Here is a 26,513-nt window from a genome sequence, read left to right as displayed (position 1 = left end):
ATCCTATCTTCATGAGTGTTTTGATTAGGAATGGATGCTGGATGTTGTCAAATGCTTTTTCTGCATCTATGGATATTATCATATGGTTTTTATCCTTTTTCTTCTCGATGTGGTGTATGATATTGATGGATTTTCGGATGTTAAACCATCCCTGCATCGCTGGGATGAATCCTACTTGGTCGTGGTGAATGATATGTTTGATGTTCCTTTGTATTCTATTGGCCAATATTTTGTTAAGGATTTTTGCATCTATGTTCATTAGAGATATTGGTCTATAATTCTCTACACTTGTGGGGTCTTTTCCCTGTTTGGGTATCAAAGTAATGCTGGCTTCGTAAAATGAGTTTGGGAGCTTGCCGTTCTTTTCTATGTTCTGGAATACTTTGTGGAGGATCGGTGTCAGCTCTTCCCTGAATGTTTGGTAAAATTCTGCTGTGTAGCCATCTGGCCCTGGGGCCTTTTTCCTTGGTAGGTTTTTGATGACACTCTCTATTTCTTCCTTCGCTATGGGTTTGTTGAGGTTCTTGATCTCTGTCTCAGATAATCTAGGGATAGATTGTTTTTCTAAATATTTATCCATGTCTTCCAGGTTTCTGAATTCATTAGGATACAAACCTTCATAGTACTTTGTGATTATCCTTTTTATCTCATTGGGGTCTGTTGTTATTGCCCCCGATTCATCTCTTATCCTGGCTATTGATGATTGTTCCTTTCTATCTTTGGTAAGCTTTGCCAGGGGAGTGTCAATTTTATTAATTCGTTCATAAAACCAGCTTCTAGTTGCGTTAATCCTTTGCATTGTTCTTTTGTCTTCCCACTGGTTTAACGCCGCCCTGATTTTTATTATTTCTTTTCTCTTGCTATTGGAGGGGTAGTTCTGTTGACTCTGTTCTAGTTGTTGGAGGTTTTGTGTTAACATATCTGTCATACGCCTTTCTTCTTTTTTCATGTATGCATTCAGTGATATCAAGCTACCTCTGATAACTGCCTTTGCAGTGTCCCATAAGTTTTGATATGTTGTATGCTCGTTCTCATTAGTTTCTAGAAATTTCCTGATATCCTCTCTGATCTGGACCTTAACCCATTCATGTCGCAGGAGATCGTTGTTTATTCTCCAATTGGTGACCCTTGCTTTTCTGGGTGCCCTTCTATTAATCTCCAGCTTTATGGCATGGTGGTCTGAGAAAGACGTCTGGATAATATCTATGTGTTTGAATTTACTCAGGCTGGCCTTGTGCCCCAGCATGTGATCTATTCTTGAGAAAGATCCGTGTGGATTGGAGAAGAATGTGAAACCTTTTGCTTTTGGATGAAAGGCTCTATAGATGTCTATCAGGCCCTGTTGCCTAATTACATTGTTTAGCTCTCTGGCCTCTTTGCTGAGCTTCTTTCCCTGTGACCTGTCTTTCTCTGATAGTGGAGTGTTGAAGTCCCCCACTATTATTGTTGTTTCCGTGATTTCTTCTGTCATTTTTTTAATAGTTTGTTTGACGAAATTTGCCGCACCATTATTAGGTGCGTAAATATTCAGTATGCTTATTGCTTCCTGGTTTACTGAGCCTTTGAGCATTATGTAATGTCCCTCTTTGTCTCTTTTTATGTTTTGGATCTTGAGATCCATTTTGTCGGAGATTAAGATAGCCACTCCTGCCTTCCTGGAGTTACCATTTGCTTGGTAAACTGTCTTCCAGCCCTTTATTCTCAGCATATGCTTGTCTGCTTGCTTAAGGTGTGTCTCTTGCAGGCAGCAGATTGATGGGTTATGTTTTCTAATCCAATCCTCCAGCCTCTTTCTTTTAACATATGAATTGAGCCCATTTGTATTCAAAGTGATTATTACAATCTCTGGCTTCATGGTTGCCATATTCTGTTTTGTGTTTTGGGTCTTTGCCTATCTTCCTTCATATCAGTGTACTGCGTTTGAGTGGAGGGTTTCTATCCTGTCCTCTTTTCCATCTGAGACCGTGTTGTCCTGGTACGTGTTGCTGGCATGTTGGTTTCTAGATGGCGTGTTCTTCTTGGTGTTTAGCTTAGCCGGCGTCCTCTCTGCTTCCTGTATGAGAGTCGGATTCTCCTTTGTTAGGTTGGGGAAATTTTCTTCCAGGAATTCCTTTGCTATCTTGGCGGTCGATTTGTGTGTTATGTTGTGTTCCAGTAGACCGATTATTCGAATATTATTCCTCTTCATAGCATCTGTCATTGATCTCAGGCTGTCTTCTGTTTCTTTAATTTTCCTATCTGATTGTTTTTCTCGCTTGCTTCGTTTGGTTTGAGCGTCCTCGAGTTCACTGATACGGTTCTCAGCCTCCTCAAGCCTAGATATAGCTTCTGTGACCTTTTGTGTGGCCTCTGCTACCTCCTCTGTTAGTTTCTGCAGTTCCTTTTGGTGGATAGTATTCATCCCCTCTATTGTGGACTTCATCCCCTCTATTGTGCATTTCATCCCTTCTATCGTTGCATCCTTATTTTGGTTTGCTTCTCTTAGCTCCTGTATTACTGCAAGCAGAGTTCTGAAGATTTCCTTTTGTGGCTGATCTATATCTGTTTCTTCTATGAGTGACGTTAGGTCTGTTAAAGTGCCTCGTTTTTCTGATTTTTTTGTTGGGAGTGATGTGGTCTGTTGATTTTTCCTTGATCCTTTAATAGGCCCCATGCTTCTGGGAGACAGGAGTAACCTTATTGTGTGGAGGCTCAGGCCACTGTGCCGTCTCCTGGGGTGGCTGGGGCGGGCTGGGGCGGGCTGCGGCAGGCTTAGGGCTGGCACTGGGGACCCAACAGGGCCCCAGGTGGTGAGAGCTGGCTCACTGACGGCTCCTCAGGGACTGCAAAGTCGAGACCCAGGCTCCACTGCAGGTGGAGTGTTTGATCTGCCCGGGCTGTGAGCGGGCGCGGGGAGGCCCCTTGGATAGCTGCGCAGGCAGCTGTGGGACACTGCAGCGAACAATGGTGTTCGCTCTCCGCCCTTTTGGCGCGAAACCGCGGGGGGTAATGGCGCCGGCAAAGGAGGCTTGGCGCGAAACCGCAGGGGGCAATGGCGCCCTTCTTCTGCTCAGGCTCAGAGTCGCGGCTGCCGGGGTCCCCTCAGCACCCTGGGGAGGGCACCTACTCTTGTGCCTTGCGCAGGGGGGGGGGCCCTTGGTGGGCAGACTCAGCAGCGCGGGGCGAGGCGCTCCGCGGAAGCTCAGGGTCCGGGACAGGCGCGGGTTGGGCTATGGCTCCTGTTGGCGGGAAGTGCTCAGCGCAGGGTCCCCGCCAGGAGTGGAGCTGGCGCTAGGCTGCCAGGGGCTGGCGGGGGCGGGCGGGGGTGGGAGGCCAGCGCACGGAGGGCAGGTGGAGAGGTCCGCGGCAGCGGTGCGGGTGGATGGTCCCCCGTGGGGGTCGCCAGACAACCCGCGGGTCCGCTCCCCTGAGCTTGGATGAATGGAGGGAGGGACGTGGGCCCGAGGGCAGATCGCTGCCCTGCGGGGAGAGGGGAACTGCGGGAGAGGAAAGCTTCTCTCCCAGTGGGGATCCGCGATAGGGAGTGGGGAGTGGGCCGCTGGAGTAGGCAGGGCAGGCAAGTGGCTCTGGGCTGGCGTCCGGTTTGGGGATGGAGCCTAAGCCGGTCGCCAGTGAGCTCACGGCAGCTTAGTGGCCAGAGATGTCCCACTAGTCCGGTCCTCTTTCACCTAGACCCCTGCTCCGGACAAATACGTGGGGTAGGACTGGGGTGCTGTCCCAGGGGGATATTTCACTCACCAGACTCTTACTATTCAGCTACCTGGTCGCCAATCCCGCTTTGTTTGGAGGAGCTCTCAGAGTATGCGGGTGTCCCTGTCGGCCATCTTCCCCCTCTCTGTCGGGTTTCCCTTTTCATAGTTCTTCTCGACCGGAAAATTTTGAGGACAACTGCTACGGAGTGAAGCAGGAAGCACTCTCACTTGTCTTTCTAAGACCTTGACAAGGTTAAATGCTGTAGAAATATTTGTTCCCCCAAAGTTGTGTTTTTTTTTAGTTAAAAATTTGACCTTTTTATTGATCAGTGGTCGGTCATGTATTTGGCTTGAAACATATCCAATACAACAAAACATTCCATGGAACTAATTAGATGGACTAATGATTGGTAGTACACTGCAGACTTGCAGTTAGTCCCACCGAAAATATTTGTGTAAGTGGAATAGGGAAGATCCCCAAAAGTTTTACAAAACTGTCACTAATTATATACCTGGTGTTTTGTAGTATTTAGATACTACCTAGTCTTCTCATATTTCCCAAAGTTTATGATGTTTTCCTTATGTAGTTAATTTATATTTTCTTTAAATATCTCCTCATTCTATCCACATTTTAAAATATATTTTCTAATTTTAATATGTACCTGAAAATTTAACTTTTCTTATTTTAGAGCTTACATTTCTAAGAATTATGTATCTGACATAATTTTGAATTGTGTTATGTCAGTTTTCTTGCTTTTTTGTTTGTATATGCCTATACAAGCATTTATATTGGTCTACCTCCTCTTTTTCAGAATGCAGCCCAATTACTGTTGTTTTTGCCTTTATTAGTAAATATGTTTACCGTGTTTCTTGCATCTTACATTATAGTTACTTATTTCATTTCTTTGATGAATAGTTTTAAATACTTGACTTTCACTGCTTTATCCTAATATAAAGGCAATCCTATATTCATTTTACTTATGTATTTTCACCATTTATTTTTAACAATTGATGCATTTGAATATATTTTTATTCCTTTATCCCAGAGCTAAAGTATTTTTTAATTATGTATCACTGTATATATAATTAAATCGTGATACCCCTGTGTCGCAGTTACATAAGTCCTGTCAACTTGAGCCAATGGGTTGAGTCTAGCCTGTCAATCAAGTCTTAGCTTGATGACCTCATTTGGAGGCTTGAAGGAGACCGGATCAACTGTCTCTGCTTTCCCTTTCCTGCTGTTAAGACAGATCTGCACCAGTGTCGAAATGCTTCCACCTTCACTGGATTCACCTGACTTTCTACCCACTGGTCTGTGATCTTCCTGCATTAGGCATCACTGCATGTGCTGCATGAGTCTAAAGAGGAATTTATGGACTAATATCAGAAAAATGGGCTAATAAGGATTTATGGACTTGATCTGGACTGGGCTGGGATATTTTCTCAATCTACAACTGCTTTTTTATATAAAGCTCTTTCTTATACACATGAGTGTCTATGAATTTGTGTCAAAAGCCAGACTAACACACCTCCCGCTTCCCTTCTAAATTGCGGATTTTATCTTGCAATTTTGAAAGTTTGGGTCCTAAAATGTATGGAATATTTTACATAATGTTATCTCTTTTAAAATGTTATATTATATTGGAAACTGTAATATAATTATATTTTATATGCTACAGAAAATTTCTTTTTAACTTTTATTAAGGGTGGGGAATGAAAATACAACCATATTTCTGCAAATTATATATATAGAACAATGGAAAGTAATAGAAAGCCTGATATAGAACAAACATCTCTGGCTTTCAAGCTCATCAGGGAGAAATTTAATGCTAATTTCAGATTATTAGTACACAGAGTTATAGCATTATTTTTCCTTCTTTTTTTTTTCTATTTTTTTTAAGCATGGGAACATTACCAGCAAATGTCTAAGGTCTATTTTCTTTTTCTTGTCAGGAAAACACTTTACACTTCTAGTCTGAAATATTTAATCTTTCTTCATTTGAAAGGTGTATCACAGTATTTATTTGGCTATTAGCTCTTCTTTGACCATCTTTTACTTATATTGTTAGTCAACATCACATGTGATAATTTTGGTTATCTATTGATAGATGTTGAGTCAATGGTGTAGAATTTAAAACACTACTTAGAAAACCAAAGGATACATTTATAGGTCAGCTTTTAGACTAAAATCCATAGATTACTGATTTATAAAGATTGTTACTCAAGGGACTGGACACTATCTATGCAAACAATGATGATGGAGATAAGGACAATTTCAATACACCCATTTAGTAAGGTAGAATTTTGTCTATTGGACATGCCATACTAAAGCAATGGAAGTATGAAAATAGTAAATATATGGTAGTCTTAGGTTTATAATTATTGGACACCCTCAGGCAAGATGTTTGAAACATAGTCCAATGACGTCTAACTCCATAACCTTGGGAAGTGGACATCTGCTTCCTCTTACACTAGGGTGTTTTCAGTCTTAAGTTCAATGGGGTATTTCAGTTCCTTTAATTTGCTAGAGGTGGGTGTTTAAGGTAAAGTCTAGTTCTCTTACTGGAGTGTGCAAATTGGATCCTTCTACTGTTGCCTGTGAAGGATGTTGTTCACTTAGGAAGGAAGAAGTCTGAAGGCCCAGATGTCTAAGCAAATGATCTGGGCCTCCAAGTGCTGGATAGAAACTTGGTCCTCAGTGCCTGATGAGGAACATAATGCAGGGTGCAGTCTCCCAATAGGCATCCATATAAATGATGTTAAGCTATCTCACAATGTCAGGTTGGTTTACACACCAAGAGAAGTGAAATCGGCTCCTTTGACAGAGATTTCTGCCCCTCCCTCTGGATTTGAATTCCCATAAAGGTACCACCGCCTGTGGAAGTGTCTGTTGATTTACATGTCCGTGAAACATGAGTCTATGGGAGTGGTTTCTTGATCTTCTCCCACTCTCTACAACATGGGACACTGAGCCCTGTTGTAGTGAAGCCTCCCATGATGAAGTGTAAACCCTAATCTAAGAACAACTTGTTCTCATGGTTTGACCCTACTCAATATTTGCCCTCATGAAGCGATCACGAACGACACAGTGCTATAGCAAAGTTGAGTGAAGCAAGCCTATGGGAGCTGACTATCAGAAAGAATAGCATCCGGGGTCATAAGGTCTAAGGAAGCTAGGTAATAGATAAGTCCATATGGAAGAAGCGTACTAGTTTATGTGATCCGAGGATGTAAGTTATACAATCCCCCAACAGAGGGGGTAATAGTACCAGAGTTTACATTCTGAGCATCTGGTTAGCACAGGACTATAAATGACAAGGAAGTTTTAAAATTCATTGAGAATTTCCCTACTAGGAAAAAACCCTCCAGAGAATCCCATCTGCATATGAAAAGCCTGCTATCAGACAGAGTGCTCTGGAAAGTGGATTGAGAATGACATTGTTAGGTTAAAATTCAACACTTTATCATTTGTTCATCTTTTGGACCTATTTTAAATGTGTTCTAATAGTTATTATTTCCTGCATTGTTTTAGATTGAAAGCTTTCTGTATTTTACTTGTAATAATTGTGGGGGCCGATTGTGTATCTTTCATGATAGAAAGCCAGGAAGGCAAATTTATCAAGACAGTTGGATTAGTAGTTTCTTAGGGTTATGACTAGTAAGGCTGGGGGGGGGGGCGCATGGCAAATGGGGAGCTAATTTTAACAAATACAAGACTGAAGAAAATATTCTAAAATTAATTGTGGTGATGATTGCGTAATTCTTTGAAATATATTTAAACCATTGGAATGTATGGTGTGAGCATCATTTGTCAATAAAACTATAAAAATAAAATTGAAAATCAGAGAAATGCTAGCTCTGACACTAATAAATATAAAAAAATAAATCTGCTTAGCTGGAAAAAAAATCCTGAAATTCTTCAAGTCCTTTACCTCATGGTGAAGATTTCTATAAATTCTTTCTGCCCTTCAGCTTAAGGAGCTTAAGGAGGCAATATTGGAAGATACTTAGTTTCCTCTATCTCGTGTGCACTGATATGGATTACCACACACACAGACACACACACACACACACAAATTATTAGAAGTATATTAAATGTTCAATTATAGAGTTATAAATACACAAGAGAGTACATCCCTGCACAAAATGCAAGACTATAAATAAAACTCATATTATTAATATTTGCTTTGACCTGTAGGATGAGTTTTAAATTTTAAAAAGTTTTATATAGCAGAATATGGATAAATGGAATAAACACTCAACTACTGAATATTACAAACATTTTAAAACTGTGTCAGTTCTATATTTTCAGAGTTATATGTCATGGTATGATATTTACTAATGCTATTTGGTGGGCTAGAATCCCATGAATGTATATAAGTCTGTGTGTTTATCATTGAGTTAAGATGAATGAAACATAGAAGCGCTTAGCAGTGAGGAGTGGGCTAAGTCAGTGGAAAAGGACTATGACTTTCATTGCTTGAATATTTCATATATAAACATATACATATATATTTGATTTACTTTAAAATAAAAAAATAAGATTAAAGTTTTGATGTACAGGCGTATCTGGGTTGTACAAACAGTTATGCATTCTGTTGTTAACGTGAAAAGTTGGAGGCTGGTTTCTATCCAGAGGCACCTCTAAAGAAGACAGGGTGGATCTACTTCTGAAAAACCAGCCCTCAAACCCCCTAGGAATTCATTTGGATTGCGTCATGCACATGGATGCCATGAGTCAAATCTATAGCAATTGCTTGTATAAAAAGATTGAAATGTAAAGGAACAAATAATATGGCAATAATTCAGATTGCAAAGGTTAGAAAAGCAAGCCTATCAAGTTTTATTTTATTGACATTTTCACTGTTTACTGTTCCACATGTTATGTTACCTTTGAAAAATATTCACTACAAAATTAAATACCAGTGACTGATCAATAGTATCAAATGATACAAAAGACTAAGATAAGAGTTAAAAGTAGTCTGGTCAGGGTCACAAGGAATGGAGAGTCAACCAGAGTGTAGTACAGGACCGATGAAACACAATATTTCTCTGCTTCTCACCCCCCCCCCCCACCACCACTATCATGACCGCAGTCCTGCCATTCAGTTCTGACGAGATTGGAGCATGTATTCTGGTACAGATAAGAGCTCCGGACACATGGCATCCAGGTCAGGTAAACCCCTGAGGAACAGGACTTGGAGCAGCATAGCAGGAGGGTAGGAGGAAGGTGGGGTAGGAGGGAAAGAAGGGGGAAGCATTACAATGAACGATGCACACACACAGACACACCCACACCCAGGAGGTTGAGCAACAGAAATATGGGTGAAGGGAGAGAGCTGTCAGTAAGAGATGAAAATAATAATAATTTATAATTTATCAAGGGTTTACGAGGGTGGTAGGGTGGGGAATAAATGGGATTTGATACAAAGGGCTCACATGGAAAGTAAATGATTATGGCAACATATGTACAAATGTGCTCGATACTGCCGATGTATGGACTGTTAGGAGAGCAGTAAGAGCCCCCAATAAAATGATCTTTAAAAAATAAAAAAGTGACTTAGTTAATTGACAATTATTTTATTGAAATATTTTGTAAGGAAAATAAAACCAGAGATGTGGAAGTATTAACCTAAAATCAGGGAGAAGTATTTTCACAAATACTGAGAGACTATTTGTGAAAACATTCTATCCCAATGAGTTCAATGTAATAGTTATAACCTTATCAATATCTGGATTGAGAAAATTGTGTGAGGATGACAAAATACTAATGAAAACCTTCAATTTCGAGTGACTATACATACATTCATACAAGCAATGTATTTGCCATTCACGTTGTTTTGTTCTTAAAAAATGCTATTCTGTTTCTAACATATTTCACTTATTATTAGATGTAATAATTTAAAGTAAAAAATTAAATCTGCACTATGATAGTTATATTTTTATGGCATACTTAATGACTAACTTGAAATTTGGTATTAATAATATTCTGATGATTATATGATTTTTTTCCCTTTAGGTCTGTAATAATGTTGGGAATTGTCAATGCTTTCCAGGCTATAAGCCTCCAGATTGTGAATTCCAGAGTGATTCACCAGGGGGAAGTATTGATGATGGAAATGTTCAGAGAACTGGTGAGTAGAATAAAAAAGTAATCAAAAGGAAATATTTTTTCATATGGAGAAGATAAAATAGATATGCTGGTGAGAGAAATCTTTAAAGATCCCCTGCTATATTCACAGAGCTGTTTTTAAGACTTGTAGTGGGCTTATTTAATATGATTCAACATTTGTAATGTTTTCACAGACATGAAGATTTCATCAATTTACTTAGATTGGTAAATTCTCAATAGATGTCATAAAAAAGATATTTAAATGAATGAATAAGCAAATAATATGTGTTCACTTAAATATCTAATGTAGGAAAAATTACTCATTCTGAATTAAACTTTTAAAACATATGGCAAACTTCTAGTATATATATTTGTTGTGAAACAATAGTTAAATCCACTATTTGAGGTATGAAGTATATATTTTTATTTTTTCATGTTTATATAAATGAAGGCTCGTATAATAGGATGTAAAAAAATCTGTAAACAGCTACTATAAGTCATATGTTGGATTAAGAAAACTATGGTATATTCATACAATGGAATGTTAATTACTAATGAAAAGAAAATGTATATAATTATATGTACTAAGATACATAAATATCAAAAGGAAAACTGAGTGAAAGACAATAAAGAAAAATAGATACACAGTCCTTACGAATCCATTTTTTTTAGGTGTCATTTAATTCATTCTGACACATAGGGACCCTGGGCACAACAAACGAAAACCGGCCTGACCCTGCACCATCCTCACAATTGTTCCTATGCCTGAGACCACTGTGCAGCCATGGTGAACATCCATCTCATTGAGGGCTTCTTATTTTCACTGCCCCTCCATTTTACCAAGCATTATGCCCTCCTCCAGGGACTGGTCTCTCCTGACAATAATTCCAAAGTATTTAAGCTTTGCCTACAAGGAACACTTTGGCCTTGCTTCTTCCAAGGCAGACTTGGTGGTCCTTTTAGCAGTCTATGGTACTTTTGATATTCTTCTCTAGCACCACAATTCAAATGCATCCATTTTTCTGTAGTCTTCCTTATTCAATGTCCAATTTGCATAAAACACCATGGCTTGGGGCAGGTGTACCTTAGTCTTTAAAGTCACATCCTTGCTTTTCAATACTCTAAAAAGGTCTTCTGGTTTACCTAATGCAACGCATCTTTTGATACCTTGAATGCTGCATCAGTGAACATTGATGGTGGATCCCAGCAAGACAAAATCCTTGACAATTTCAACCGTTTCTCCATTAATCATGATGTTACCTATTGATCCAGTGGTGAGGATTTTGGTTTTCTTTCAGTAAATAGTAATCCATACTAAAGGCTACAATTCTTGATCGTCATCAACAAGTATTTCAATTCCTCCTCACTTTCAGTAAGCAAGGTTGTGTCGTCTGCACATTGCAGGTTGTTAGTAAACCTTCCTCCAAGCCTGGTGCCACACTCTTCATTTCATCCAGCTTCTCTGATGATTTTCTTAACATCCAGATTGAAAAAGAATGGTGAGAGGATACAACCTGGAGAAGCACCTTTCCTGATTATAAACCAGCCCCTTTCCCCTGTCCTGTCAAACAGCTGTCTGTTGATCCATGTACAAGTTCTGAATGAGTTCAATGAAGTGTTCTGGAATTCTCATTCTTTTCAAGGTCATGGTGGTCCATATCATCTTTTCATATTCAACGAAATGCAAATGAATATCTTTCTGGTATTCTCTGCTTTGAGCCAAGATCCATCTGACATCAGCAATATCCCTGGTCCCACATCCTCTTCGGAATCCAGACTGAACCTCTTGTCAGTGTGCTGTTGCAATCATTGTTGGACGATCTTCAGCAAAATTGTACTTTGTGTGCAATATCAATATTCTATTGTTTGAGGATTCTATTGGGTTGCCTTTCCTTGAAATGTTCATAAATATGGATCTCTTAGAGTCAGTTGGCTAAGTAGCTGCCTTCCCAATTTCCTGGCACAGACAAGTGAATGCTAACAGTGTTTGATCAGCGTGTTGACACATATCAATTGGTGTTCCATCAATTCCTGGCGCCTTGTTTGTGGCTAGTGCTTTCAGTGCAGCTTGAACTTCTTCCTTCAGCACCATTGCTTTGGCTCATCTGCTACCTCATGAAATGGTGGAACGCTGGCCATGTCTTTCTGGCGCCATGACTCCATGTATTGCGTCCATCTTCCATTGATGCTTCCTGAGTCATTCAATATTTTGCCCATAGAATCTTTCAATGTTGCAACTCGAGGCTTAAATTTTTTTTCTTGAGTTCTTTCAGTTTCACATATACTGAGCACATTCTTCCCTTTTGATTTTCTAATTCTATATCCTTGCATATTTCAATACAATATTTGGCTTGACTACTTGAGCTTCCTTTGAACTTTTCTATTCAGCTCCTCGACTTCATCCTTTCGTCTTTTAGCTTTAGCTACTTATGATTAAGAACATGTTTTAGAGTCTCTTCTGATCTCCACATGGATATTTTACTTATTTTTAATGACCTTTTGCTTTCTTCATGAAAGATGTCCTCCCACAGATCATCAGGCCTTCTGTCATTAATGTCTAATGCATCAGATCTCTTCTTGAGATGTTCTCAAAATTCAGCTGGGAACGACTCAATGTCATATTGGCTCTTGTGGACTTGCTTTACTTTTTTCAGGTTCTTCCTGAACTTACATAGGGTCAGCTGATGGCCTGTTCCACTGCTAACTTCTGGGCTTATTTTAAGCTTCTGATGTTGAGCTTTCCCATTGTATTTTTTTCCCACAGATGTAGATAATTGGATGCCAGTGTATTCTGATGGAGAAGCCCAGGTGTATAGTCTGTTTTATTTTGCTGAAAAAAGGAATTTGCTATGAAAAAGTCTATTATGCGATGTCCAGCTTCATTTCTATCACCAAGTTCACATTTTCCTACTATTGTTCCTTCTTCTTTGTTTCCAATTTTTTCATTCCAATCACCAACTATTTCAGTGCATCTGGATTGCATGCTTGATAAACATCTGATGGAAGCCATTGCTAGGATTCTTCAATTTCTTCCTCATTAGCTTTTATGGTTGGGGCATAAATTTGAATACCAGTTGTATGGGACAAGATTTCCTTGAAGGTAGATAAATACGATCCTATCACACACAACATTCATTTTACTTCACCATGGGTTTTGCAATGTCATTTTTGACAATGATTTCCATGCCTTCTTCTTAGTTGTGTTATTCCTGGCATAGTAAATCTTATGATTTTCAGATTCAAAATGGCCAATACCAGTGCATTTCAGATCACAATGTCTAGGATTGTTCCATTTCATTTTTCATCACTCCTAAGTTTTCCTAGACTCATGCTTCGCACATAGCAAGTTCCAATCCTCAGCAGATTTTGCATCTGGTTCTCATCACCTTGACTCATGCCCCGTCAGCAGGCTTTATCCCCCCTCTTGTCAGCATGGTTGATTCCACTCAGAGAAATCAGCTCCTCTTCAGTCACAATTTGAGTGCCCTCAGGCCTGTGAGGCCAATCCTCCCCAACTATCTCTGACAATGTTCTTCTTCCATTCCTTAGGCCTTCAGCATCTTATAATGTTTCAAAGCCAAGTATACGGTTTTCAGTGGGTCTTTCATTTGAATGGGGAGGGAGCCAAATCCTTCATTGAAGTCTGTTCTTAGTCTGGAATCCCCACTGAAGCCTGTTCAATTTGGGTGACCCTGCTGGTCTTTGAAATACCAGGGGCACAGCTTCTAGCATCACAGCAACGCACAAGTCAGAACAAAGTGATAGACTGACATACAAATGGTGAATAGTACACTTTAGGAAATGAAAACTAATTTATAATGACAATGTAGATCAGTAATTGGCTCTATGGGGAAGTCGTAGCATGGCAGGATTGGAGGAAAGAAATGTAATGTTTTGTAGCCAATGGCATATTTATTTCGGTTCTAGTGGTAGTTTTAATACATATATACAAATAACAAACCATTTCAAATTCCACCCCTTTCATATGGACAGTTTGCCATAACTTACCAAATAAAGCTATTTATTTAATGATATTTTAACAATATCTAAAAATTCATAATTTGTTTTAATAGTGAACACATTTATTTATGAAAGAAAAATATAAAAACAATTTATATTAAAACAGAGAAAGTAATCATAAGAAGTCAAAACTAAAATTGTAAATATTATTGTCTATGGGTATATAGACAATTGGAAAATCACATGCAACTAAAGTGTTTGTGTTACAGTGTATGCAAGAAGGACAATACCAAAGTGAAGCAGTAATTATACATGCCATAAAGTGCTTGTTGTACTTGTTAGGTTCAATTGAGTCTGTCTGATTCATAGAGAAATGAGACAGAAATGAGCATATAGAGTGTGATTTTATTTCTATTGTGCAAAATCCTCCAAAAATGTTCTAGACTGTTATTAACAAAAGGAGCAATTATCATAATGAAGAAAGAAAATTGGTGGCTTCTGGGATTCTGATAATGTTACATTTCCTGGAGTTAATGCTGTTACATGAGTATGTACAATCTAGAAAATTCTTTCAACTAAATAGTAATAGAAATATAGATAATTAAACATAGACGATTATAATAACATTTTGGAATGGGTTCTTTTTATGTTAATGAGGCAAAATTATTTTGTATTGTGTAGTTTGAGTAAAAAAATATTTCTTAAAATCATTTTATTAGGGGTTCATACAACTCTTATCACAATCTATACATGCATCAATTGTATCCAGCACATTTGTACATAAGTTGCCATCATCATTCTCAAAACACCTGCTTTCTACTTGAGCCCTTGGTATCAGCTCTTCATTTTCCCCCTCCCCACTCACTGCCCCTCCCTCCTGAACCCTTGATAATTTATAAATTATTATTATTTTTGTCATATCTTACATTGTCCTACGTCTCCCTCACCCACTTCTCTGCTATCCATCCCCTAGGGAGGAGGTTATATGTAGACCTTGTAATCGGTTCCCTCTTTTTCCCTCATCATCCCTCCACCCTCCTGATATCGCCACTCTCACCACTGGTCCTGAGGGGTTCTTCTGTCCTGTATTCCCTGTATTCCCAGTTTCTATCTGTGCCAGTGTACATCCTCCAGTCAAGCCTGACATGTAAGGTAGAATTGGGATCATGATAGTGGGGGGTGGGTGGAAGCATTCAAGAACTAGATGAAAATTGTATATTTCATTGTTGCTACACTGCACCCCGACTGACTCATATCTTCCCCACAGCCCTTCTGCAAGGGGATGTCCAATTTCCCATGGATGGACCCTGGGTTACCACTCCGTACTCCCCCTCATTCACAATGCTATGATTTATTTTTATTTTTTGGTCTTTGATGCTGATACCTGATCCTTTCGAGGCCTTGTGATATCACAGGCTGGTGTGGCTCTTCCATGTGGACTTTGTGGTTTCTCAGTTACATGGCCCCTTGTTTATCTTCCAGCCTATAGGACCCCAGATTCTATATATCTTGACAGCCAGGCACCGTCAGCTTTCTTCATCGCATTTGCCTATGCACCCGCTTGTTCTTCAGCATGCGTGTCGGGGTAGGCTGGTGTGCTTATTCCATGTGGGCTTTGTTGTTTCTTAGCTAGATGGCTGCCTGTTTATCTTCAAGTCTTTAAGATCCCAGACGCTACATCATTTGATAGCCAGGCACCATCCGCTTTGTTCACCACATTTGCTTATGCACCCACTTTGTCCTCGGCTATCGAGTTGGGACAGGCTGGTGCGCTTTTTCCATGTGGGTTTTGCTGTCTCTCTGCTATATAGCTGCTTGTTTAACTTCAGATCTTTAAGATTTCAGGTGCTATATCTTTTGGTAGCCAGGCACCATGAGCTTTCTTCACCACATTTGCGTGTGTACCCATTGTCTTCAGCAATTGTTCCAGGAAGGTGAACATCTCAGACTGCCAAATTGTTAAAGCAAAGTACTCTTGTGTTGAGGAAGTACTTGTGCAGGGGCCCACTATCCATCTGTTTTCTTAATACTCAACCTATAAATATATGTACATAGATCGATTTACTCCTCATCATATATAAATATATTTACATCTTTATATGCCTGTATTTAAATCTCCATGACTACCCTTTGCTTCCCAGTTCTTTCCTCGATTTCTTTGTACTTTCCTCTTGTCCCACTATCATGTTCTGCCTTCATTGGGTTTTAGGAATTTCTCTCAGTTACATTGCCCTTGATCCAGCCCTGCCAGGCCACCCACACCCTCCTTGACAATGATTTTGGTACTTGTTGTTCCCTTGTCCCTGGGCTTGTTAACACCCTCTTCCTTTCCCCTGCCTCCCCTACTCCCATGTCCCCCCGGAACTGTCATCCCGTTGTTCTCTCTTCTGGCTTGTCTATTCTGCCTCTCCCTTCCAGGTAGACAAGCTATGTAGCATGACAAGACTGAGTACAACAAAGCAACAACAGAAAGTAAAACAATAGCTACAACAACAACAACACCACACACACAAACGTATAAATAGTTCAGGGTCTGTTTGTTTTTCTTCACAGGTGCTTTCCAGTTGAGTCTGAGGGGTGCCACGCCCTGGCACTGCCTCTATCCCTGGGGATTTCATTGCTCTGCTCCCCCACCCCCCGCCCCACTGCTCTGCTGGCTTTGGTGTAGTGTGTTCATGGCAGGCACAGTTCTTGCCGTGTGTCTCTAGTGTTGTCCTCAATGGTGCTATGGGTCAGTGAGGAATGCCGTGTCCCATGGTGAGACCGGCCCTGTGGGCGTCTCTGTGCATTACTGTTCTGAGCAGGAACATTGTCCTCAGGGCTTGGTGAGCTGGGATTTGCTTCACTTTTTTTTGCCCCGCTATCTCCCCTAGTTGGCCACTGTGTGCTCTGACCGGACCAGTCCCTCTTCTTGAGCTGTAGCTTCAATGCTGTCCTCTGCAGTGAATTCTTCTTGGGAGGATGATGGTGCTGTCCACTTAGTTGGCAATGGGGCTGGCCTCTCAGGCCTCTCTATTGGTTCCCTGTCAGTGTGTTGTGTTCTTGTCTTTGTGCTCTGGGTTGCAGTCTGGTCCCTCTTTCCCTGTGGAGACACATCAACACCCTTCCCCTGTGTGGGTTAGTGCCCTGTTCCCCCAGCTGCCCATATCTTTTTCCTCCCTCCCTTTTAATGGGCTACCATATGTATCCCTGTTTAGTCTGGCCCATGCAGTATTCCCTGGACCTCACCCTAGGGACGTATGTATACAGTATCTTCTTCCCTATGCCCCTTTTGAATTTTCTGAGCTTACCTCAGCAGACTCACTTCGCCTAATTTCCTCCAGTTCTTCCCATGCAGCGATGTACTTCATGCATTCATCACTGCTTTTTAGGGTTGTGTAATACTCCGTTGTATGTATGTACCAGAGTTTCTTAATCCATTCCTCTCTTGATGGAAATCTGGGCTGTTCCCAATTCCTTGCAATTGTGAACTGTGCCGCGATGAACATTGGGGCACAGAGGTCTGGCTGTGGTTTGTTTTTTGTCTCTTCTGGGTATATGCCCAGTAGGGGGATTGATGGATCATATGGTAGCTCAATTTCCAACTGCTTTAGATATCCCCAAATCGATTTCCATAATGGCTGTACATACCTACAGGTCCACCAGCAGTGGACGAGAGTTCCTATCTCTCCGCATCCCCTCCAATACTTGTTACTTTCTGATTTCTTGCATTGGGCTACATTTGAGGGTGCTATTTGGTATCTCATAGTTGTTTCAATGTGCATTTCTCTTATGGCTAAAGATATGGAACATTTTCTCATATATTTATTGGCCATTTGGATTTCTGCTCTTGAGAAACTCCTGCTCAGATAGGTCCTTTGCCTACCTCCTGAGTGGACAATTGTTGTTGTTGTTTTTTCTTGCTATAGGTTAGCAGTGTATTGTAGATTTCAGTAATAAGACCTTTGTCTGATGTGTCATTGTTAAAGATGTTTTCCCATTCTGTGGTCTCTCTTATTACTCTCTTGGCGAGTTCTTTCAATGTACACAAGTGTTTTATCTTTAGCATGTCCCACTGGTCAATTTGTGCCTCCTCTATGTTGGTGTCCTTCCTGATTTCTGATAGCCTATGTAATCCCTGTGCCAAAGTTCTCAGATTTGTCCCAATTCCCTATTAATGGCCCTAATCATTTGGGGTTTTACCTCAAGGCCAGTGATCCACCTTGAGTTTATTCTTGCGTATGGAGTGAGGTAAGGGTCTTGCTGCATTTTCCTGCAGCTACGTATCCATTTTTTCCAGCACCACAAGTTTAAGAGGGCTTTCGCTTCCCATTTGATATTTTTGGACCCTTTATCAAAGATCAGTTGTCTGTATTCTAATGATTTTATTTCTGTGTTTTCAATCCTTTTCCGTTGGTCTGAATATTTATCATTATACCAGTATCATGCTGTTTTGACCACTGTGACTGTATAGTAGGTGCCAAAGGCAGGTAAAGCAAGCCCTCCAACTTTGTCCTTCTTCTTGAGGAATTCTCTGCTAATTCTCAGTTTTGTCCCTCTCCATATGAAGTTGGTCATCTGTTTTTCCAACTCTTTGAACAAAGATACTAGAATTTGGATCGGGATAGCATTGGACTTATATAGTGCCTTGGGTAGAATTGACATCTTTATAATATTGAGTCTACTGATCCACGAGCATGGGATCTCCTTCCATTTGTTGAGGTCACCCTTGTTTTCTTTTACCAGTTTTTGTAGTTTTCCTCCTACAGATCTTTTGTTTTTTGGGTCAGATATATCCCTAGATATTTAAATTTATGTTTGGTTATTGTGAAGGGTATCCCCTTTTTGATCCTGTCTTTTCTGTGTCCTTCTCTGATGTGCACAGTAGTGCGATAGGCTTCTGTTTGTTGATCTTGTAACCTAATATTCTGCCATATTCCTATATTGCTTCCAGTATCTCTCTCATGGAACTTTTAGGATTTTCCATATATAATATCATATCATCTGCGAATAACAATAGTTTCACTTCTTCCTTCCCCAGATGAATACAGTTGATGTCCTTTCTTTGCATTATGTTGTTAGACAAAACCTTCAGCATGATGTTAAATAGGAGTGGGAGGTCAACCTCTGCCTTGTCAAGGAATGCTGCTAGGTCCAGGTGGTCCTCTGGCATTGGATTTTGTTTCTCTTTTCTTGTTGAAACTGTGGAAGCAGCTTGCTGTTTGTTTGTTTTTATTTTCGATTTATTGGAACTAGGTGCCATTTTCCTGGGTGTCTCACAGCCCTGGGATGTCTCTTTGGGAGGTTGGTGTTAGTGTTTCAGCTGGGTGCTTTTAGCCAACTGTCTTGTGGTGTTGTGTTTCACCTTTGTCCTGCTGGGGTTTCCCTTTCGCCTTGGCCTATGGTTTGTGCTCCAGCCACCTTAAGGTCTCCTTAGGGGCTGTTTGCAGCTGTGCACATTGCGGTCTGGTAAAAAGTGTTGGCCCCAGTGCAGGAGAGCAATATTTAGGGGATGGGTTGGGATTGGGTGGTCTGTTTCTGGCTAGGGGCACTTCCCTCTGGTAGGCAGGAGGGAGGGGGGCCGTGACTGGTGTGCAGGTCCACCCCTTGGAACACAAAGAGTAGGATGGAGTGAGCCAGGAGAAGTGAGAATGCTGTGAACAAGCCCCAAAGGCTTGGGTCTCTATGCCTCAGATGCAGAAACTTTGCCGGACTTGTATCTACTGTCTGGCAGGCCTGAAGTGGTGTGGCAGGATGGGAACCTCTGCTTGCGTGCGTGTGTATGCCCGCACGTGGGTGTGCATGTGTTTCGGGGTGGAGTGGGGGAGGAGGCCCAGGGAGGGGGCTGGCTGGCGGATCTGCAAGGAGTGAAGAGAAGGGGCAGGCACCTCTGGGCTGAGACCTCTGAGCATGCGGGCAGGTCTGATTGGCGGTTTGTGTGGAACACTAATTTATATCTAACATTCTTTTAGATATAAAAGAGATTAAATAAGCAAATGAATAAAACAGAGATGGACAAATCACAAGAAAATTGCTCCAGAGCAGGTCAGAATAGAGAAGGACCTTTCTCCAGAGCAAACAAAGACAAAAGTTTTCCTCTTGAGCTAGCAGCCCCTCGAGTTTGCATTTGTAAACCTCCTACACTGTTACAAAGGAAATTTGTGTGTGAAAGTTACCCACTTGCAATAGTTGTGCTTTGTCAAAACTAGATTAGTTAGAATACACTCATATTGGATAAGATGTAGTACGTTTCTAACAAATAATTGTGGAAAACAGAATAGTGTAACCTGGGGAGACAAGGATTAGGAATTGTCCTGAAAATGCCTTTTGGATCGTAACAGGCATATTTTGAGACTAAGAAAAGAGGTTATACGTATTGCTAATTTTTCTAGTGCTTATCTACTTTGATAATATTAGAATATTTTAAAGGTATAATAAATTACTACAGGTTATATAATATGCTTTAAGAATGTCAATGAAAAGGACACAAGTGCACGTCCACACATTTACACACACGAATCATATATATTATGTATCCATGAGTAGATATAGATACAGGTATAGACCCAGATGAGATTTATTTATATGCATCAATTATAAATATCAAAAGGATATACATGAGTGTTTTTAAAATTTTTCCATCAAGGAGAGAAAATGCTTGACTTGACATGGAAGGAAAAGGTGAATTGTGATGTATATTGTTTTCTAAATTTCTTAATTAATATCAGTGTATTTCTTTTGCAAATATTGATAATAAATTAAGCTAAATGTAGTGATCAGTATTCAAACACATATACAAAACACAATAAAATATAAAAATCATATATATGCATAAAAATACAAGTGAAAATCCATGAAAAAAAACTATCATTGTACTTTTTGGATTATCAACTTGTCTGCCCTCTTTTCTTACCTGTAGTAAATGTATGAACATGTTAACTATATTATATTACATATTAACTTTAAATAAAATGAAATGTAAATGTATTCAAATACTTAGCATATTCTCACTAATTTCTATTTGTTTTATTACTAGATATAATTGTTATTAAAAGAGACTACAGTACACATCAGAACTGGTTTATTCTGAGTTTCTACATTTTTTTACCCTTTATAATAATGTTCATCGTTGTGGTCACAAAGCAAAATGAATTGAGAAAATCAAGGAACAGAAAGGAAGCAGAAAATAAGGGGTAAGTATAATATTTGAAATTAATTTATTAGATGTTGTTGTTAGATGCCATTGAGTCAATTCTGGCTCAGAGAGACCCTATGTCCAACTAAAATACATGCTTCCAGATCCTGAAATATCCCCACAGCGGTTGTCATGTTTGAGGCCATTATTGCAGCTACTGCTTCCAGCCATCTACTGGAAAATCTACCTTTTACGTACTTTGAACATGTTATCTGGAAATACCAGTCAGTGGAGGAGGACATCATATTTCATAGAGGGACAAGAAAAACAAGCAAGGCTCTCCAGGAGATGGACTGCCACCGTGGCTGCAGCAATGGGCTCAAGCACAGGGACAATTGTGAGGACGGCGCAGAAGTGGGAAGCATTTCGTTCTATTGTGCGTAAGGTTGCCACTGGTCCAAACCAACTCAATGGCACGTCACAACAACAACAACCACAACACAGCATGGCTTACATCAGGCAAACCTGTTCTCATAGTGACATCCTTGCTCTACAACACTTTAAAGAGGTATTAGGCAGCAGATTTCCCCAGTGCAATATGCTATTTGATTCTGTGGAACATTGATTGTGTCTCCAAGCAAGAGGAAGCTTTGCTATCTTCATTCTTCTCTCTGCTTATTAGTATGTTATCTTCTGGTATGATTGTGAGGATTTGGGCTTAGAAAAGGTTTTTGTTTAGATTGAGTTGCAGTCCATACTGAAGGCTGTAGTCTTTGATTTTTATGAGCAAGTGTTGCACATGCTCCTTGCTTTCAGCAAGCAAGGCTGTGTCAGATGCTTTTCTCCTATCTTGATGCTGTGTTCATCATTATATAGTCCAGTTGTTTGGAATATTTTTTCCAGGTCTCACATACTCATGAAATGATTGTCAAAAACTATGGTGTGGCTAAGGTATACTATATTTGCCTTTTATAACATTACTTTTTTTTCCTCAAGGAGATAGAATGGTGAATTTTTTTCTGAAGATATAGTCACTATTATTCCAATTTTATTACTGTGAATCTTATTTGTTTACTCCTCAATTAACATCTCCTTATTTCATCTTGTAGAAATTATTCATTTAAATCATGCAATATAGTCTCAATTCATTTTATAAAGGGCTTTAAAGTTTATTATACTAGGTACTATTGTACCTAGTACAGGACCACCTGATTTATGCTGCCTGGTTACTAGTAATTTCTTGGGTGTGGCTTAATACTTACTAATGCTCTATTTCTAGTCATGAGTTAAGCAATACTAATTTGCTTCTGGGATAAGATTACCTCTGCCTTGAATGAGTATTTAGTGTAAGGTACAGTTGGATTATGAGTTTCTTTTCTTCATTAAATGGTTTTATTCATCTCATAGTTGTTGTTTTTTTAAGATGGCCTCTGCAGATAAATGTCCTCTCAATCTTATCTCTTCATGACACACAGCTATTCTCATTCAAGTGAAGTTTTGTCAAATGGATACCAGCAAATATTAGACCTTCTTATAAACTATGATAGTGTGCTGCTGTGTTAGTCTGGGTAGACGAGAGAAATAAATCCAGACAGAGACATATGTGGATAAGAACGACTTGTATAAGAGAGAACAATTGAACATTGAGAAAACATCCCAGTTCAGTCCAGATCAAGTCCATGAGTCTGATATTGCCCCATATGTTGATATTAGTCCATAAATTCCTCTTTAGACTCACGCAGCCATGCAATGATACAGAATGCAGGAAGAGCTCAGCCCAGTGGGTAGAAAGTGCTGTGGATCCAGTGGTGGTGGAAGCATCTCAGTGCTGGTGTGGGTCTCCACATGGCTCCTCAAGCTCCGAGGTTCTGGCTGCCATCAGCCTGTCTCAATGTGGCTTGTCAACAAGCATGTCTCCCAGGGTGTCTGCATGTGTCCCGCCTCCAGTGAGCTATTTATCTCCTTAGCACTTTCAAATGAGGTCATCAAGCTGTGACTTGATTGACAGGCTAGACTCCACCCCTCCACTCTTACCTATCAAATTGACAACAGATTATGTAACTACCGCAGCTGGATTCATTTTAAGTCTAAATTTCCCTGAATGGTGGTGTTTGTTGCCATCTAGTCAGTTCTGATGCATAGAGTCCTTATGTACAACAACAGAACCAAACATCATCAGCTATCCGCACAACTGTTCTTATGCTGGAGTCCCTGGCAACCCCTGTGTCAATGCACTCCAGTGAGGGCCTTTCTATACGTCACTGGCCGAACATGACCTTACTAAATACAATGTCCTTCTCAAGGGGCTAACTCACCTGACAATATGTCCAAAGTACATGAGATGAAGCCTTGCCCTCCTTACTTCCGAGGAGCATTCTGGCTGTACTTCGTCGAGAGCATAGTTGTTTATTCTCCTGGCAATTCATTGTTCTTTCAATTTCTCCACCAGCACCATCCTTCAAATGCATGGATTCTTCTTACAAAAGAACACAAAATGCTTCTTTGCACAATTTTTTAAAACGCAAAAATGGACACCTATGTATATTAAACAAATAATGATATGATATTACCAGGAAATCATCTAGTTCTGGCTTTTCTTTATGGGAAGAGTTTTAATTAATTATTATTTAAATGTTTTGTTATTAGTCTTCAAATATGCTATTTCTTCTTGAATCAGTTCTGAAAGCTGATTGTCCTAGAGAATTATCTAATTTTTGGCTTATATTTACAATTTTCCATTAAGCCCTTTTGATTTCTCCAACATAAGTAATTAAATCCATAATTCATTCCCGAGTTTATTCTCTTTTTTATTATTTTTTGGGGGTTCTTCCAGTTCTTTTAACAATACACACATCAGCTGTATCAAACATATTTGTACATATGTTGCCATCATCATTTTATAAACATATACTCTTTATTTGAGCCCTTGGTATCAGCTTCTTTTTGCCCTCCCACCCCCATCCCACCCTCATGCACTCTTGATAAATTATAAACTGTTATTGTTTTCATATTTTACACTCACCGCTGTCTCCCTTCACCCACATTTCTGTTGTTCATTCTCCCCGGGGGTGGGGGTAGGGGGTTGTTATACATTGATCATTGCGATCAGTTCCCCCTTTCCCCCCTTCTCCCTCCACCTTCTCACAACCTTCCTAGTATCTTTACTCCCATTTCTGTTCCAGTGGGGTTTATCTCAGGTGGAATCCGTGTGTCCTGAGCTCTTATCTGTACCAGCGTACGTGCTGTACATGCTCTGGTCTAGCCAGAAGTGAAAGGCAGGACTGGGGTCATGATAGTGGGGGGTGAGGAAGACTCAAAGAACCAGAGGATATTGTGTGTTTCATCAGTGCTATACTGCACCCTGGTTGACTCATTCCTTCCTTGTGACCCTTCTGGAAGGGTATGTCCTATTGTCTACAGATTGGTTTTAAATTATATGATCTTTTAACTTTTAAGAGATACATTCAAATTTGCTTTTAATTTCCTTTTTAGTTTCAGTACTTTGTATCTTTCTAGGAATATATCTATTTCATCTAAAATATCTAATTTGATGTCATACATTTGGTCATAATATTCTCTTAAAAGTTGTTTTTGATTATTTGTCCTTTGTAAGGTCAGTCATTTGAATTTTAACTCTTGTATTTGGAAGGAGATGATTTTACCTGCAATTTATTTATTTTATGACTCTTATAGTTTTGGTTTTGAATTAATTAAAATTCATGATTTTGTGTTCGATGTCATCACTAAGCTTTATTATTTTCTTCTTTTTACTAGTTTAAGATTTAGTTTTTCTTTCCTTTTAGTATTTTGAAGTGAAAATCAGGTTATTGATTTAATATCCTCCTTCTTTAATTGGATGTTTGAGATACAAATTTTTTCTAACTACCACTTTAAGTACATCCAGTCAGTAGTGTGTACTCTCATTTTCATTCATCTCAAAATCGATTGAACTTTCCCTTGTGATTTGATATCTTCATTCAATTTCCACATATTTTTAACTTTCCAAATTACCCTTCTGCTATTGATATAATTTTGATCATTTGTGTTCAGATAATACAATTGTGAGCTTTAATCCATATAAATTTGTTTAAAATTGTTTTATAGCTTTGCATGAGATCGGTCATAGTGAAAAATACACCTTCTCTGCAGTCGGGTAGAGTGTTCTAAAGATAGCTGGCAGGCCTGGTAGATTACAGCGCTCAAGACTTCTACATTTTGGCTGATCTGCTTAGTTTTTAAAAATCCATTATCCAAGTCTTCAACTATTGTTACTAAGTCATGTGTTTTTCCTTTAATTTGGTCAGCTTTGTTTTGGAACTTATTGGTTGTCACTTTTCTTGTATCACTTTCATTTTAAAGAATTTTAAAGTTTATCATTTTTACTATGTTCTTAAGTTGTAAAACTTTGATACCTAAATTACAAATCTATACTAAAATAAATAAATGCATATACATACATATATTTTCTTCTTAACTTTTTATCTGAACTCTTTATTTTAGTGATAAGCAAGCTTATCTACAATAAAAGAAATAATTTTTATATTTAAATTTGTGAATGTCTGTATGTTTGATCTAAGCTTTAAATTAAAAATCCAGTAGTACAAATGGTAAAGATACATGTATATCTGTTTTTGAAAATGTGAAATTTTATTTTTCTGTTTTCCTTCTCTACAGTAATTCAGCTATTATACCAGAAAACTATGATATGGAAAAGTAATATTGCCAAAAATTCACCGAACAATTGCCTATTTTAAGAGGAGCTATTGTGTTTTACAATCCATTACTCTACACTGATGACTTTAAAAATTTCAAATTTTCAAAAAAATAAAGCTCAGATATTAAAATGTGCAGGCTCTGGAGTGCCTTATGTGCAGCACAGGATATGGGTGGACTTTTTCAGAAATACAAACTCTTGCTCATCCACCTTAACAATTACACTTTCCCCCTCTTTTGCATCCATGTAACCTCTTCGATCATGGTGGACAGTCTAGGCCTTGCAGCTTCAAACTGCAGCTGTTCTGTTGCCAATAAACCCATGTCCCTAGGTGAAGAAAAACTCTTGTGTTTTTTCTCACCAATTTGGTTCCACAGACGTCCAACACCTATAGTAAACAAAGAATACTGCTCCATAGTAGAAACCTTTTGCAGTGTTTCTGGGCTTGGTGAGCATCTCCCTTCTTACTCCAGAACTTTAAGCCAGGCTGGGAAAATCAGAGATTTCCCCTGGAAGGCCAAGGAGGAGCACCTCCGTGCTTGCCTGCCCTATTCCAGTACTCACGACACATGAGGGTTTTCTTGGGTCCATGCCTTCAAGCAAGACTAGGCAGCTCTATGGCAGTTTTCTGACCCTACACAAAAAGGGAAGCATTGCTGAGGGAGGTGGAGAAAGGAGAAAGTCAGAGAACAGAGATAAAACTGGAGCCAAGAAGCCTCAACACATAATCTTCTAATTCAGAGGAGCCTTTCTTGACATCGTACAAACTATTCAGGGGCATGTGTGCGTGTGTATGAACAGGTAAAGCAATGAGAAATGAGATGATATGACAATGAAAAATTGCAAGTACGTAGCTATAGACTTGGAGCTGTCCATACTGTGCATGTTTTGCTCACTGCAGGAGCAAAATCACTACTCCTA

At 39.5% G+C, this 26,513-nt stretch overlaps 1 protein-coding gene across 1 annotated transcript in view; it reads left to right on the top strand.

Annotated features, from left to right (window-relative positions):
- LOC142455487 (disintegrin and metalloproteinase domain-containing protein 18-like) overlaps nucleotides 1–25,595 on the top strand; it is a 159,375-nt gene extending 133,780 nt beyond the window's left edge. The window contains exons 16-19 of the mRNA XM_075557220.1: nucleotides 9,712–9,830; nucleotides 14,869–14,883; nucleotides 20,799–20,936; nucleotides 25,553–25,595. Of these exons, the coding sequence (XP_075413335.1) occupies nucleotides 9,712–9,830; nucleotides 14,869–14,883; nucleotides 20,799–20,936; nucleotides 25,553–25,595 (315 nt within the window). The remainder of the gene's footprint in view (nucleotides 1–9,711; nucleotides 9,831–14,868; nucleotides 14,884–20,798; nucleotides 20,937–25,552) is intronic.
- Nucleotides 25,596–26,513: the final 918 nt, after the last annotated feature.

The sequence above is a fragment of the Tenrec ecaudatus genome, chromosome 8, assembly GCF_050624435.1.
Source record: "Tenrec ecaudatus isolate mTenEca1 chromosome 8, mTenEca1.hap1, whole genome shotgun sequence".
Lineage (NCBI taxonomy): Eukaryota > Metazoa > Chordata > Mammalia > Afrosoricida > Tenrecidae > Tenrec > Tenrec ecaudatus.
The sequence above is the reverse complement of the archived record's forward strand: the minus strand, read 5'-3'. Positions and strand labels throughout refer to the sequence as shown.